A 16,275-nucleotide genomic window follows, 5' to 3' on the forward strand; every position below is an offset into this window, starting at 1 on the left:
TTTCCTCTCGAGACAATTTTAAGACAGGTCTCGAGAATAGTTAAAAGTGTGCCACAAAAAAAAAACTATTGATTTAATTTTTTAAAACTTGCAAGTCTGTTCACAAATAACCACATTTTTTGCTTTACAAAGTCTAAAATGTGAGCTATTTCCTTCCGCTCTGGCGTTTCCAGGTTACATTCTTTGCATTCGGAATGCAGTTGCCTTACTGTTACAACAAACAAAAAACTATTCCCCAGATTTCAACACGTTCCACGCAGAATAGGAATTTTCACAAAGCAAAATGTGATCTGAAAAATACAAAAGTGTTTGTTACCGAAAGCACGTAATAAACAAATTGTTGGTTGATCGAAATGTAGCGGAAAAATCCACCTCAAATGAAAGCTCCTGTTATTATCCCGCTTTTTCTCCAAACTTCACTCAACTCCAAACAAATCCCGAAACATTTAATTAAATTGATTAAATTTGTTGGCGCTGAATTAACTGAGATTTTTCTCCTTCTTCCAAAAAGTCACAAATCCCATCCAGTCCCGTTAATAAATTACCGCGCCCTTTGAGAACACATGAGAGCTTTCCGGAGAATTTTGTTTGAATTTGTAGCAAAACTAATTTTAACAAATTTCCATTGCTGACACAGACAAGCAAAAGTTGAAATCATCATTACAGGGACATAAAAATGAGATTAAAAAACTTTGCCAGGACAATAAGGATTTTAATTACAAAACTGCTTCCACGTCTATTTTGGACAAGAAATATTAGAAGTGACAGGAAAAATGGAAATAAACTTTTTGGAAGTATGTAAATTCGTGGACCAAGAAAAAATTGCTGGCTCTAGTCCGGAAGACTTTAAGCTCACGACGCTGTTAAAAATTCATTTCTAGGAAAACCGTTTCACATCCTGACATTTAGATCTTTGTGGGCGTAGATTTATTTGGAATTTTGAATGAAAACTTCCAACCTAGCATTCCCCTGGACAAAAGCTCGCAACAGTTTAATTCACTTTTATGCAACCAAGTAACGAGGGACTTGCTTCCATAAAGCTCTCCTTACACAATAATTAGCACTGCCTGAAGAACAAAACAAACCACGACCGCATTGCCACCTGATGCGCTCCCCACTCCTGCGCCGCATGCGCCACATTTGAAGATTGTCCGACATATGAAAGCGCGCGAAAGCTTCAGCCGATTCAGTTGAAGCTCAGCTTTACGGGTTAAAGGTCGACAGCCTGCAAGTGCTTGAGCTGCAGTGTGAGCTACCAAGGTGCGGGGTGAGTTATAGCGCCGGGATAGTTTAGAGAAGTATGCTCGCGGAGGGCTCTAAGTTTTAATTGGTTGGGTAGGTTTTTGACGCGAAGAAATGGTGCCGGCAAATTAATGTTGCTCGTTAAGAAAGTTTCGGGGCTGCGACAACGGCTTAAGTCAATGTTTAAGTAGCAGATTTGATGTGAGAGATTTTTTAAGTTGCCTTAAAGTGGACGGTCGGTGGGATTTATTCATAGGTGGGTAATAAAATTTAGCCAACGTGTGTGTTTACTCGAGCTAAATAGAAGTTTTATCGAAGCCTATTTTTATGCATAGTTTACAGATAAGTTTCCAGTAAAATGGAAGCTGTAAACCTACATTTTTGTATTTCATTAAATATTTTGCGGGTCATAAGAGAAACTGAATTGCTTGAGGAAGTTATAAAAACACTCAATTTATTTCTGATTTTATTCTAAACAAACACAATTTTTCAAATTACATTTATTTAAGTGTTTTTCTATTCTTAGAAGTTGTTTTAGTAAGACAGCTAGATTCAGATACATTTTTCGCTTGGTACCATAGCATAGGCTTAAATTATGAGAATATACAGGGTGTTAGTAAATGGTTGGGAATAAATTTCAGGGTGAACTCCTTACGAAAAATGTGGCTTAAAACCTAAATAAAGTTTTTCGTTAAAATGCGTAGTTTTCTCAAAAAATAAAATGTAGTCCACTGTTGGAGAATTTCTCTAATTAGTTCATTTGCCTAAAATCGCATTAGTTTTGAATTTTGACATACGTTAAAAAATTCAACTTTCCACGTTTAATTTTTTTTTTAACCGTAGTATTTAAAAAAAATACGGATATGCCAGAATGCGTTTATTTTTCTTTTTTTCTTTTTTTGAGAAAACTACTCATTTTAGCGAAAAACTTTATTTAGGTTTTAAGCCACATTTTTCGTAAGGAGTTTACCCTGAAATTATTTCCCAACCATTTACTAACACCCTGTATATATACATATTTTTAAATGAACGAATCCAGGAAAGACAAACAAAATATCACATCTGTGATTGCCTCAACTTTTGTTTTCAATATATCTTTCATAGTTGAGAAGAAAGTACTTTTTAAAAATGTTTTTTAATAAAACCGAAAGTTTCGCCAGTCTTAAGGGCACAAGTTGCTTATTAGAAGCGACTGCAAAATTGTAAAAATGAAGAAATCCGTGCAAGTGTAGTTATGAAGTTGGAAATAATCTCGTCGGGAAAATGTTTGTAGAGAAAAATTAGAAAATTTATTAGGAAAGTCTTGTGGAGAAAGGAAAGAACGTTGCTTTGACAGCATCTACATCTGTCAAAGTAGTGTGGGGTGAACGGAAATTGCAACGATGCAATTCCGCTTCCTGAATTGTAAAGTTTGCTGACGTTATTTCTTAGAAATTTGCAAAAGCTGCAAACCTGGCTCGAATGTCATTTTAAAACTTAAGAATAATGACATTCTGAAAATGTAAAACAATTTGTTATTATTCAAAAATAATATTTTGAAAACAACTTTTTCCAGCATTTTGCTCGCGTGCTTTAATGACATCAGTATCAAGTAGAATTTTTGTTTGAAAATTTTTCCAAAGCCACATAATCGTACCTTAGGCTATTAGTAATAAACAATATGTCAAAAACGGATGTACGTCCATCTAAACTATTTTTAAAACGCCGTTGAAAGTAGCGGATCTACATCCACTGCGATACACTCGACAAAGATTTATCGCTACAGCGTAGCTCCTTGACGTCCTATCGCGATAAAACAAAGTGCAAAACACAATCAGAAGTCTTGCTTTTCCCACAAACTTGGCTTAAAGAGAACCGATATGTTAGTTTTTGAGTGAACCTGAGCCAAACAGACAGACAAAGTGCTAAAACGTCTGTATCGCGTAAACAACGCAAAATTCGAATATTTCCAACATATCAGACACTCCTATTTACTTCTCGTCTCTGTTAATTCTTATTTTGTAAAAATCGTCCTCGGAAAATTGTATTCAAACCAATTTTGTGCTGTTCCTTCATATTTTTGTGGTTGTTTCATTCTCCCAACGATCCTGCTTCAAAAGAGCTGTCGATCCAATTTTCAATTTGTGACACCGCATTATTTGCGTTTTTTTTCCACAAACATGTGAACACGTGGCCCTGGGGACCAAAAGCTTACACTGCACGCGTTTGAAAGCTTTCCAACAAGCAATGTGATACATTTTCATTTTTCAGGACACTAATAGCTTCTCGTTTGACCAAAAAAAAAAAAACATAACTATGTAATGTGTTGCTTGGAATTCTTTTGAGAGCTGATCCAGACAAGTATTACTTGAAATCCTTGATAAATTCTCTCACTCGTTGCATAAAAAGTTTCCTCCTTTTTCTCCTAGTTTTTCTCTTTGATGGCCCGATTTTGCCACAGCTGCCTCTCACTTCTCTTTAGCTATTATCGTTGGCCTGCTGTTCACTACGAACAAACAAAACTACAAAAAGCTCTGGCCAGCTAATGAAGCTCTAACTCGCTCTAAAATTTCCACTTTCCACGAAATAAAACATGAGCGCGAATTACAATTTCATTGTGCACTTTAAATCACATTGTCTGCGCTGTCCAAGTTAATTAACTATCTGCTACACTGTGATAACGCAATAATTACCACACTAGCTTGTCCCCGAAAATTACAGAGATAATTATCTACTATAGTCGGTTCGTCGAGACGAGTCACCGCGCCAAAACAAAGTCACATGGTATGATCGCGAGAGCAGTTTAAATAAAAAACACAACGGAAAAACAATTCTCTGCTAATTTTTCTTCTTGGTCAGAGAAAACAAACAAAACGAAACGACTCTCTCTTAATTCAATTTCCTTGCTGCAACAAGGATTCGTTAGTCCTGGACAAGAATCATCATTAGACCAGTTTTGAAAAGTCAGAGACCAACAGAAGCCCCACACGGGTGAAATCCCTTTAAGCTGTGCAATCGTAAAAGGATTTAGATAAAATGGATTCTCCATTTGTCATAAAGTATCGATCCTTATCACTTCGTCCTGGCATTTTCCAATTAGAATTGGTTTAAACGGGGCCGACACAGACTTTCACAAACAAGTTTCGTCTACAGATTTAGTCGTTCAAGCGCACGCTTTTTCTTATGGAGGTCCGACACACCGCCCAAGGTCATCAGTCTAGCTGTAGCATTTTTGGTGACTTTTAAGCAGATTTCAAGCCGTTTAGATCTAATACAGATTCTTGGTAGAACTTGATAGCCCCAAGGTTTCATTTACACAGTTTTTTGATATCAAAACAAACAGCAGGCGCATCAACACACAAAGATAAGGTCCAATAAATGAAATTTGTAAATTAATCCGTTGGTAATCTGGGATCAGAGGACACGGGATCGTGGAATTCTCATATTACAGCCATATTGGGTTATTTGGTGACAAGTTAAACTGAACGCTCGTTGATAATTTATTTAAACGGAAATCGATCCTTGAAACGCGGTGTAACGTTGCAAAATTTAATGTCCCACATGCGTCCCACTAATGGAAATTTATTAAACAAATCCCGATTATTCTAATCACAAAAACGACACAAACCAGATGTAGTAATCCTGACAGTATGGCGAGGAAATAATCGTAATCGTCCAGGACGAAATTTCATTGCGACAGGACGGTGCGGCTCCCAACACTGCACCCAGGGTGTTGTATCGTGTTAACTGGGCGGCAGTTTTTCTGCAAAATCTATTTAAGGGAGGATCCGGCTGTTAACCCCTGCGAAATAATCCGCCCCATTCTGCGTCGATTTATCACGTTTACCTCCGTATCCGGAGGACAATTCAGATCGCAACGATTTCCCTTTTTAGCAAATCTCATCACAATGAGCACCATTTATCACATTACGACGACCATTAAAAACGCCTGGAATTTTCTGCACCAACTTCTATTGCATTTTCCCCTTTTTCATTGGACACGAAATTTACTCGAAAGGCTGCCAACTCCACTCACGACTATCACCTTTTACAATGTTTGCCCAACACTAACCACTTGTTCGATCGATAATAAGACTATTGAAAGTCCTGCAGTGCACCCGAACGGACTTTGGAAACGCTGCCGATTTGCTAAATCGAATTAAGCAATGATGTTGACGTTGCCTGAATGAAACATGTGTGGTTGTCGTTGCAGCATTGACACACAAAGCTTTGAAAAGTGCTTTTCTAAAAAGCTAAAGCTTCGCGCAACTGGCAGCTTATCCAACAGCTTTTATGCAATCATTTGAGTTAATTCCAACACTGTGATTGATACAAATCGGTTCATTTGCACCGGAAGCAATAGCAAGTCACGCGAAATTGAAATATTTCGCGGTGCACCTTGGACGAATTTGAATTCAAAAGTAGTCGATGTTTTCAGTTTTCATTGACAGATTTTTCACTGATATATCGCTCCGCCGCCGCGCAGATATTTCCAAGGTCACAGCCCATGAGAGAATCCAATTCGTTTCCTTTGCTCTTAAAAACTTCTTCATCACATTTTGTTTGAATTAACGACTGTAAAATATTAATATCTCTCGAGGAGAGAGCTTTCGGCGACAGTTTTAGTTTGGTGAAGTTTTTAATTAAGGCAGTAACTCAATTACAAATTAAAAAATGTGGGTGTCTGATTGGCACAAAAAACGCAGGTCAGAGGTGACAGTTTGTAAATGCTCCAACAGCCTAGATAAATTGCTCCAATGCTTTTAAGTCGCAGAATTAAGAAATGAAATGTCTGAATCATATTTCGTATTAATTATTTTTCCCATTAATTTTGCTTTAAATCCTACGCGAATCTCGATGCGCTACTTATCCTGTCGCCTCTCAGCTTTTCTCTAATTGTGCATCCCAATCCTTTAATTGAATCAGTTGAGAGGGATGATGGCGAAATAAATCAGCTCAGAGGGATTACAATTTCAAGCGACTTTTTTCACTTTTTAATTGCAACGGTTTACAATGGTTTATGGCTTGTCCGTAAATGCTGCCTGTTTTTGGTCGCTTCGGCACGCTGGTCCGTACTCGCCTTGGTACTCCTTCCTGGTACCGCTTTTCTCTTCCCCAATCGCTCTTGGTCCAATTAATTCTAGCCACTTGTCATTTCCCTTGCACAATGTGTGACAAGACGCCTCGCTCAAATTAATTTCTCATGATGATTGCCCCAGCTAATGAGCGAAGTTTCTGATTAATAAGTGCTCTCAGGCCGTTCTTTGTGGCCAGGATGTGCGTGATTGTTCGAAGCGCTCCTGCAAAAATTCCCTTCGGAGAGATTATCCTTGCAAAAAGGTACACGTGGGCGAGAATGATCGTTCATTTATTTTAGCGACACGCGCGCAACAACACGAATTATTTAGTATTTAGACGTTCCGTGAAATACATATTCTCGAGCTGGAAATATCCAGAATCATAAAATGCTTTGTCAGGCTTCTTATTAAAACAAAAATCTCTACTTCTCCACAAACACATCTTTCACAGCTAGCTGAATTATTACGTATTCAGAGAAAAGTGGGGTAATTCCGATCACCCCACTTTTCTCGTGGAAATGACCCGCCATTTATAACATGATCGTGTCACAGCTGTCCCAACTTAATTGTGAATTCGCGTGATCGGAATTCCCCCGTATTGCCTAAATAATGATAAATAACCGCTGCAGGACGATCGGCCATTGCCAGACGGGTTCTATTATCGCTTCTATTACGCACCATTTCTTTGCAACCTATCTAATCCAGAGTGATCGGCGCTCGCCTAACACAATCAGCTGTTTAAATAGGCGTCTGAGGCTCGGAATCCGGGTGATTAATAGCGGCCGGAGTGAATGTGTGCGCGACCCGATCGACTCCGGTGTATTGTAAGATGCCCGAAGAAAAATAGTGCGGCGGGAGAGTGATTGATGGTCGCCTGGGAGGACTAGCATGCTGTGTCTGGACATGCGGCTTGTCCAGAGATTAAGAGGTGAAAGGACAGAAGACGCTGCCGCGAGAGACCGCTCCAAAAGCGTGTGCGTCGCCAGCTTTAGGAGCAAGTCGCCGAGGGATGTCAGCGCCTTCAAGCTCTTCCACAGGCGCGCCAGCAGTGCCATGTAAGGAGGGTAACATTTACAAAACACAACGACAATTCTTTGTTTCTTATGGCGGTTCGATCACAACACTCTAGATATCGACCCAAATGTACACAGTCCACTTCATCGGTCGCAAAGTGCTCCATAAAAATTCTGTAAACAATTCCTCGCTTGTTTTCATGCTGATCCTCAAAGCTCGAGTGTAAATATTTCAACTCCAACACAAACTGCACTTGCCAACAAACAAAACAATTTTTTTATTTTATTTTTTTACGACTGGTGCTGTTATCGCTACAATTGTTTATGTCGTGCAGAAGGAATTTTTTGGCTGGGCCAGTGACTGACAGACAAGTGTAAATAGCAAAGTAATTAAGTTGGAACGTAAACATTTTAGCCATGGGCGAGTCCCCCGCCCACGCACCGCAGAAGACCATTATCTATTGTAATAAACGAGAATTTTTCGTTTGTTTTGTTTGTATCCACTTAATATGAGCGTAATGGTTTAATGAATAAACAATATGAACAATTCCGCTTGACAAACAACTTTGGGCTCATCACCCAGATGGTCCTTGCGAGTTGCTCAATTTTCTTCACCGTCAGATTCTTCAAAATCGATTGGCGAACAATAATTCGCCAGAAGATATCGCGTCTGCGATCTAGAAAGTACATACAATGACAATTATTTTTTGAGCTACAATTTTTTTTAATTGCTTTTAGTCTTCTACGTTGTCAAACAACCTCGTAGGTAAAATTTCGGCACATTTTAAAACAACACCCTGTATATCATATTTTATAAAACGTACACCAATGCGGTTTCCTTGTTTTGAAACATATTTCCTATAGGTTACTTCGCATTGGCGTACATTTTATAAAACATGATATACAGGGTGAATTTTGAAAATGTGCTGAAATTTTACCTACGAGGTTGTAGGACAACGTAGAAAACTGAAAGCAATTTAAAAAAATTGTAGCTCAAAAAATAAATGTCATTTTATTTTGTAACAGAATTTTTTAAATATTTTTCCCTGTATAGAAACAATAGAGGTCCCTGAGTGGAGCCTTGGGGGACACGGGACGCTCCGGCGTAAATTAGTTTGGGCTGGCGGAGATGGAGCAAGCTCAGTGTATTGTTTACCAATAGCGTGCAAGACAAATAGTACCGCTGCTAGTAATTAGACAAACATTTGCACTACCCACTCACCTGTTCATTGCGGTGGATCGGCACGTCGTAAAATAAACGCACCAGGATACAGTGTCTCAAATTCAGAAGGGAGGATTGAAATCAAACCAGAACAAAAATAAATATCTCTTTCGCAATTATCAACTCGCTCTCATAAATTGCTAATTCAATTTCCATCTTTGTACAAACCCTTTCTAAAAGTCATGTTTGTTGACAAACACACTGCAGGATTGCCTTCGTTAGCCACATCCGCTACCCCCTTTGTTGTTACATTAATTTAAAGGCAGATTCTTGTAATTAATCCGCATGGTGAACTGACTAATGACTGTTATTTACTGTTAACACCTTTGTGGCACGCTAAATCCAATAAATTACAACGTCACTCGCTTATCTCGAAGGCGCCAACTTTCCCCGGTTATCCGCAACGACCTGAATGTCTTTGTTTGGAAAGGTCTGGTCTCTACAAATTGCTAAACCTGTCAAGCAACGCAGTTGCTGAGCGAAAATCAAATAAAAAATGAAAAACAGTGATGTGGAATAATTTCGAGCGAATAAGAGTGGGCCGGATGCAGAGCCTTGTGGGACACCAAAAATTTCGGTTGGATTCGAAAACAGAATGATGGAAAACTGTTTTTACAACTCCATTAGAATCTTGATCGAATCTATAAATCAATAAATGAAGGTGATTTTTGCAGGCGCGAGCCAGACGACGATTTGAGCGTGTCGCGTGACGATTTTAGCGTGTCGCATAAACTAATTCGTTAGTTTTCACTTCAAAAAATGTCACTACTGAGACTGTCGTGAAAATAGTTTTCGAAGCAACCGAACCAATTTCCTTGGAAAAGCGAGAGAAATGTACCAAACACTAATTTCCCTGTTTTCGCAACTTCCACAAAGTTTCAGCCGCGTGACGTTTACTCCTTGGAACTAAGTCTCTCTTAATTTATTTACATTGTTTCTGTTGTTCCAAATAATCAGTTTCAGCTTACGGAAAATTAATTTTTCAGATTAAGCTCTCTAGTTGGGAGTTTTAAAATTAAGCGCTTCGACTGATTCGAATCGGATAGCCAAAAGGATAATTATATTAAATTCTGATGAGCGCAGTTGTATTTAATTTTTTTAATGTTGGCGAGTATGGGAACAGCTGCATGCAGGTTCCAACAGGATTAAGGATTATAAAATTCATCCTTTTTACTACGAACGAATACACAAAACTGCCTAGTTTCCAGTTTTGAACAAAACACACCGAAGCAATCGGAACGAGCTCCTCTCAATTCCGATTGGTTTCAAGCTCCAATAAATAACAATTAAGCAAAATTTCTTTATTGGCGAGACCTCCTCGAAGCAACTCGTTACAAGAACTTCACGCTTGGGATCGTTCGAAATGAGAGGGTCAAGTACAATCGAGCTTTCTTCTAGCGAGCTTTCGAGCACTATCCAGTTTTGCCAACATCACAGATTTCGAATGAAATTTAGATGAAATATGTACCGATTAAACGTGCGAGCTTAAAGCGCAACCGAGTTTTGGATTTAACGCGTGGATGTATTGCAGCCCCAAAGAGAATAACAAAATTGTATTATACTAGTTTAGCCAGGTGTTGGGTTATGTCAGGACAGCGAAAGAGCTTTGACATGTCTCGATGGAGTTAATCACGCAAAGCTAAAACCTGCATGGCGGAACGTGACGTAATATTGTTAAAAGCTCGCCGGGTAATGTCATCGCGTGAACTTTCAGTTTGAAAGCTCGTGCAGGATCGCGCTAATTGAGACGTACCTGCGACGAACAAGAGTGTGAACTAATCATTTTGTTTTTGAGGGCTCAAGGAGGAAGAAAAGGAATAATTGAGGAGGAGAATATGAGGGAATATGAAGGATACAAGGAGAAAGCTTACAAAAAGAATAATACGCATTAAGAAAAAAACTGAGATAACAAAGGGCAAAAGAAGATAAACGAGAAATGGTAAAAGAAAAAAGAACAAAAGACAACAAAATAAAATGATATTGAAAATTTTCACGTGTGTGATACACTGTGTTGGGCAAATAGAATTCTTTTTGAGTTTATAAAAGTGGTAGGAACGTGAGCAGCACCTTCAACCGTCAGTTAATGAAAAAAAAGCATCCCCGTGCTTGTGAAAGCTCCGCTTCAAATCATCCCCAATTCCGCTACACATCGCATTTTACTGCCCGAAATAGGTCGATATCCTTGACTGTAACAGCCCCCGTTTATACATTTACATTCGGGGGTTGGCCGCGTTAAAGCGGCGTTCTCGTGCCAAGCACCTATATCTTCCCCTATTTACTTCTTATAATTATACAGTAATGACTCGACATCTGAGATATCTGTGCTGGAACAAGAATGATTGCATTGTCTACAACATTAATTGCTCCAACAGCATCGTTGGTAGTTTATAACGGGGTCGTTACGACTGACACAGACTGGATTCGTGACTCCAATTTTATTAGTTCGGGTGTGTTTCGGTGTTATTCTCTACAGCGCGACTTTTCCCAGACTAACACGTCCTGCGAATAACACTTTGTTGAAGTTTGATACATCGCAGACATGTTCTATCTCCGCAATAAATCACCGCTTTGGTTAAAATCGATTCGGAAAATACTGTTTGGGGCAAATTACACTTTTCAGTTTCAAATTTCGGGGGAAGCAGCCAGGAGTACAGCTGGTTCCGACGGATCAAGAGTTAAAGCTCCGCCCTCTCTGCTTTGCCAACAAACTCTTGCCTAAATGATCTGCCACTCACTAGAAAAATATTGCTGCAACTTGTCTCAAACAACAACAAAATAATCCGTCAACAAAATACGTAGAAAAAAATGTTTACGAGTGAAACAACGGTTGATGAACGAGCTAAACCGTCTTCAATGCATTCTGATAATCAGAAAATAGTTTAAAGATGATTTACCAGCGAGTCCAGAATCGCGTGTGTTTTCTTAGGGAGGTTCTCTAGTCGCTTTTGGTGATATTTTACATCTTTAATTCCCCCCGAGGGAGGACTGCTGAGGTTTTCCAGAGCCTCTTCAACCACACTGACGGGAAGATTCGGGTGGTAGGTTCTGAGGGGTGAATACTTACCCAGCATTCGCCTTATCTCTGATATGAGACCTGTACCCACACCATTATGTGATGGTGTGGAAAAACCCCTGAAAAAAAACCTACACCCGATCAGCCGGCCCCGGGATTAGAACCCGGGACCTCTCGAGTACAAAGCGGCGCGCTAGGCGCTTGGCCACGATGCTCGGTTTTGTTATGTTAAACGTTTATACGTAGTGTTACCGAGAGGTCCATTGCGATTAGTCAATCTTTAGTACCAACAGAAGGACCGCCCCTACGCTCAAACAAAAAAACAACTCTTCCTTCCAGTTGTTGTAAACTGCTTTTCAAACGATTTGAATTTTGAGTGGGAGTAAAAATTTGTAAAATTTCCTTGCGGGGGCGCTGCTTGAGACAAATAGTAATTAATTGGGATGACACGTGGGAAAGACGTCTTTGTCTGATCAGATAACTATAATCAACGCCTCTCAATTAGTAAACTAGGTTGCGCTCATAAAAGGATCGTGAATTCGTCCACATAGACGGAGGCGCTGTTATAATTGAGCTTTGACACATGATCAGAAGATGAAACTACAGGGACTGCGGCGACACTCTTCTGGAAGCTGTCAGAAGTAGTCGCAGGACTAGATGAAAGCGCAGGACGTAAACGCATTAAACGGAATACCTGATGAGAGAACGTTTCCGGAATTAGATCCAAACTCGCGAAATGAAATTATAAGAGGATGTGATAAGTTGAACTACCTCAAATTCATGTTTAATAATAAGTTGAGAGCGCGCAGGATAATACACTGGGAAGGGTAGGCCGCAAGGATCATACACGAGAATCACAGATCTAAATATTAAGAAACGTAAATCGTACTAAAATGCTCGTTGGAAGTTTTATTCGACGATACGAAATAAACTATTTACGAAACAGACAAAACGTAAGCTGCGGGTTTAATCTCGTAAAAGTTGATACACCACAAAAATAAAAATGTAGTTCACGAGCGTTTTAGATTAATACGCGAAGACCTACCGTTTGTTGTTTCGACAGAAATGGTAACGAAATCCTTTCGGGTCGTTAGGTAAATTGTTAATTAGCCAATCCCGTTGCACGTCGAAAAATAGTAAAGCATAAACGCAAATTTCATTGGCGATAAACTCTAATTACTAATTGGGTTTTTCCCGAAACGTTTTCTTTTTATCGAATGGCAAATTGTTTATGTTTTGTGTCGGAATGAATTGGGACACTGCAAAATAACGACGTGTTCCTCTTTGTGCGACCCAATTTCTTTCTGTACTGCAGTTGTGAAAGAAACTTTTTGCACAGCGTAAATTGCGTTCACTACTTTGTTCTCGCAATAATAAACAAAAGGGAAAAAATACTAGAACCTTGCTAGCCGCGTCCTTTGCAGAATTAATTGGAGCATCACTCTTTGAGCAGAATCGGGACACTCTATTAATTAAACGGTGCAAAAGTAAAAAAATGTATTTTGTGAACAACCTTTCTAGTACAAATAACTGCTAAAAGTGTTTTTCTTTGGAACAAACGACGAAAGAAAATTAAGTATCACAGAAGATTTTTGAGCATTGAAGCATTATGATATTTTTTGATGCCGAAAGATGCGTTCAAAACGGTAAATATCGTCCGGCGGAGAACCTAAGCAACGCTACGTGCGGTTAATTTGTGGATGGGTGGCCCCAGAGAACCGCGTTCGATTATCAGATCATTGCTTGACGAGTTGGTAGAGGTGTTGGATTCTCTCATGGGCTGTGACCTTGGAACTTTCTGCGCAATAAATTAGTGAAAAATCGATATTGGTCGTTTGCACAGATGTGACTCATAGCCCATGAGATAATCCAACCATTCGTAATGACTATTAATCCGGCCTGGACGCCGTACCCCCAATAATAATTTTTATGGAGCACCCTTTCATTTTTCACTTTTCTGCACCTTGTGCACATTTCTCAGACGAGTTCATCTTCCAGGCGGCCCCCTCTGCATACAAATCTCCGACTGCAGCGATTTCCTTACAAGAACCATCTGTTCCTCCGCGTTCTTACGTGCAAGACAAACATCGTTACGTGATGCGCTTGAACAAGTAAATCGCGTCGATTCAGGCCGCCGTTAGTGGAACAATTTAGCGAAAATTCATCCATTAATTGAAACCATTAGTGTGATAAATTTCGGCGGGTTGAGGAAAAACCGTTCGACTGCAAACTGTAACGGTGGTGAACGCAAGAACGTTATTTTAATTAATTGTGTGAAGCAACTGGGTCGCGTCGATGCGAATTTTGTAGCAGGATTAAAAATGTCCCGGCAACATTTTCCACAGTGAAGAGCTAAGTGCGACCAAATGTAAATGAAATCTATTGTGAGGGGACTAATGTGGAACAGCACGATGTGGAAATTTATCGATCGGGCATATTTTATTGTAATTTATTTTTTATGCGGGCGTGTGTTGTCACATACATATTTCAGGAAGTAGCGCTAATTACCACATGCAGGCGATTTTATGAATATTACTAAAAATAGGTGAATCATTTACATTAACACAAAAGAGTCGTTTTAAATAGAACAAATCGTTTCTTAAAAGGTTCCGACCTCTCACGTAGCGCTTATACCAAATACTACAAGTTTTACGGGAAGGTGGTCATGACCCAGGGGCTAAATACCAGCTTATCACCCAAACCGCCCGGGTTCGCTTCCCGTTAAAATCATCAGGTTTTTTTCAAATCACTACCACCTTTTGGAGGAGATGTAAAGCTGTCGATCCTAGTACTAACTTAGTAGTGGTCGTTAGGTCATGTTAGAGGCGCTTGCGCGACCTGAAAGCTCCTCCAGAAGGTTACGATTGTTTATTTTTTTCGGGATTTTTTCTACAAAATCAACTTTCAAGCAATACTTGTCTTTTGGTTGGTTAGTAAACACCTAAACGAAGGTCGGTGACCAATTATTTTTTAAATAAGTATAATAATTAATTTGTAATTAAATAAAAACACATAATCTTTTTTTGGGAATTGTCTTGCAGCGACATGTCTCATTTGATAGATAATTAAAATACGGAACTCCGTGACTGTTTCTTCTTTTGTTAACTGTCATACTTTTTTTTAATAAAAACAGTTTTCATTTTCGTAAGTATGCAACTGACAGAGCACGTGAGATGGCCGCTGCCGCTGCTCTACCTCAGAATAATTTGATCTTTTCTTTTCACCTCATTACCGTGATTGTTAAAGACACACCAATTCTTACATCACGTTTTAAATGACTTCGTAGCTCTGACACATTTCCCTGAGCCCTAAACAGGATGTCGTTTTTGATAATTTGTTTATCGATACCGGTGAAAGCGATATTAAAAAATCCTGCACTGGAAAAACATTATTGTGTTCGGCTTGTTTATTCTTCAGCGTCGACCCAAAACAAATTAACATCTGTTGGAAGCATCAATTCCCTGTACGCAAATACATTTCGATAAAGTAGTGCATCTGGAAGGTGTTATCAATGATACGATAAGTGTGTTGTGTTGGTATTTCCGTTAGATGTTTCGACTGACTCAACAGGAAAGGTAACCTATCGATTTATTACGCCTGATTAGAGTAAAAAAGTCATAAAATCATAACCTGGAAGGGTTGAAATGACCAATCCGACAACGCACGACGTGGAAACGCTTTTTCAGCGAGCCCTCAATTATTCTGTGTAAACAGTGACTCTTTTGTACTGAAAATTGCTGCACAAAACGAATTTGCATTGTGCGTGTTATGTTTCGGATCGTTACGGTTGTTTTAAAACAGATTTGTTTCATGTGAAGTTGTTCTGATAAACAAAGACGTCTCGGAGTTTACACGAAGATTGTAAGATTCACGGGGCGGAAATAGCAAACGTTTGTTCCAGTTTTAAATAAGTTAGTTATATTTAGGTAGTTACTTTCGAGTCGCAGATTTGTCGGAGGATTTCTTTCAGAGGGGTTGCGGTAGATACGGAAAAGGGAGAAGGGGAACAGTATTCAACAAGTTGAGAAAAATAGCTGACAATTAACTCTGAGTGGGTCTTTTTCCACAACTTTTTGAGTCAAACCCTCGGTTGTAATGCTATTAAAATAAAGCACTTTGAACCCGTTCGGTGTGCGATTTATGCTTTAATGGTTGGTAATAGATTTTTTAAACTTACTACCTTCAAAATGACATTTCGCGACCGCACAGTAGTGCGGGAAATCGATGTTTGCGGAGTATATGCGGTCGCAGGCCATTTTGAATCACTAGTGCGGAAAATCGACGTTCTCACACTAGTGCGAATGCTTTTTGGATGATTTTAAAGCACTAGTTCTAAAAATAATTTCACTTGATAATAATAAACTCTGATTTATAAAACGCCATTTCTCCAATTTGGATGATGAAAATTTCGAAAGAGTAAAAATAAATCACTGTTAATTCTACTGAGCGCATGGACAAGCGCCATCCAGTTCAACAAATCAGAGATAATGTTCGTTTCAAAAAATATTGTACGAACATTGGCGCAAATGAAGCACTCGCTCGTTCGTCGCTCGTGCCTCAAATCATGCGCTCATGCGCGAAAAATCTCTTCTCGCACTCATTTCGTAAATAACAAGCGTGAAAGGAGAATTGTCAATACAATTATGATGTACTAGATTTTCCATTTCCTCCGATGTACAAATTTCTTAGCTATTTCCTGTTCATACATTTAAATTTTGTTGCATTCAG

General features: G+C 39.2%; 1 protein-coding gene across 12 annotated transcripts in view; it reads left to right on the forward strand.

Moving 5' to 3' along the window:
- The window catches only part of LOC138136649 (GTPase-activating Rap/Ran-GAP domain-like protein 3), a 119,042-nt gene that overhangs the window by 73,828 nt on the left and 28,939 nt on the right, over positions 1–16,275 (forward strand). The window contains exons 1-2 of one of the 12 annotated variants that reach the window (XM_069055907.1): positions 1,163–1,267; positions 7,046–7,354. The exons of 4 other annotated variants lie outside the window; for them this stretch is intronic. In XM_069055907.1, the coding sequence (XP_068912008.1) occupies positions 7,188–7,354 (167 nt within the window). In that variant the 5' untranslated portion in view covers positions 1,163–1,267; positions 7,046–7,187. Of the gene's footprint in view, positions 1–1,162; positions 1,499–7,045; positions 7,355–14,678; positions 15,123–16,275 lie in introns of those variants that run through there. 7 more of the 12 variants (XM_069055911.1, XM_069055906.1, XM_069055913.1 and 4 more) reach the window with 7 other exon arrangements.

The sequence above is a fragment of the Tenebrio molitor genome, chromosome 8, assembly GCF_963966145.1.
Source record: "Tenebrio molitor chromosome 8, icTenMoli1.1, whole genome shotgun sequence".
In the NCBI taxonomy this organism is placed as follows: Eukaryota; Metazoa; Arthropoda; class Insecta; order Coleoptera; family Tenebrionidae; genus Tenebrio; species Tenebrio molitor.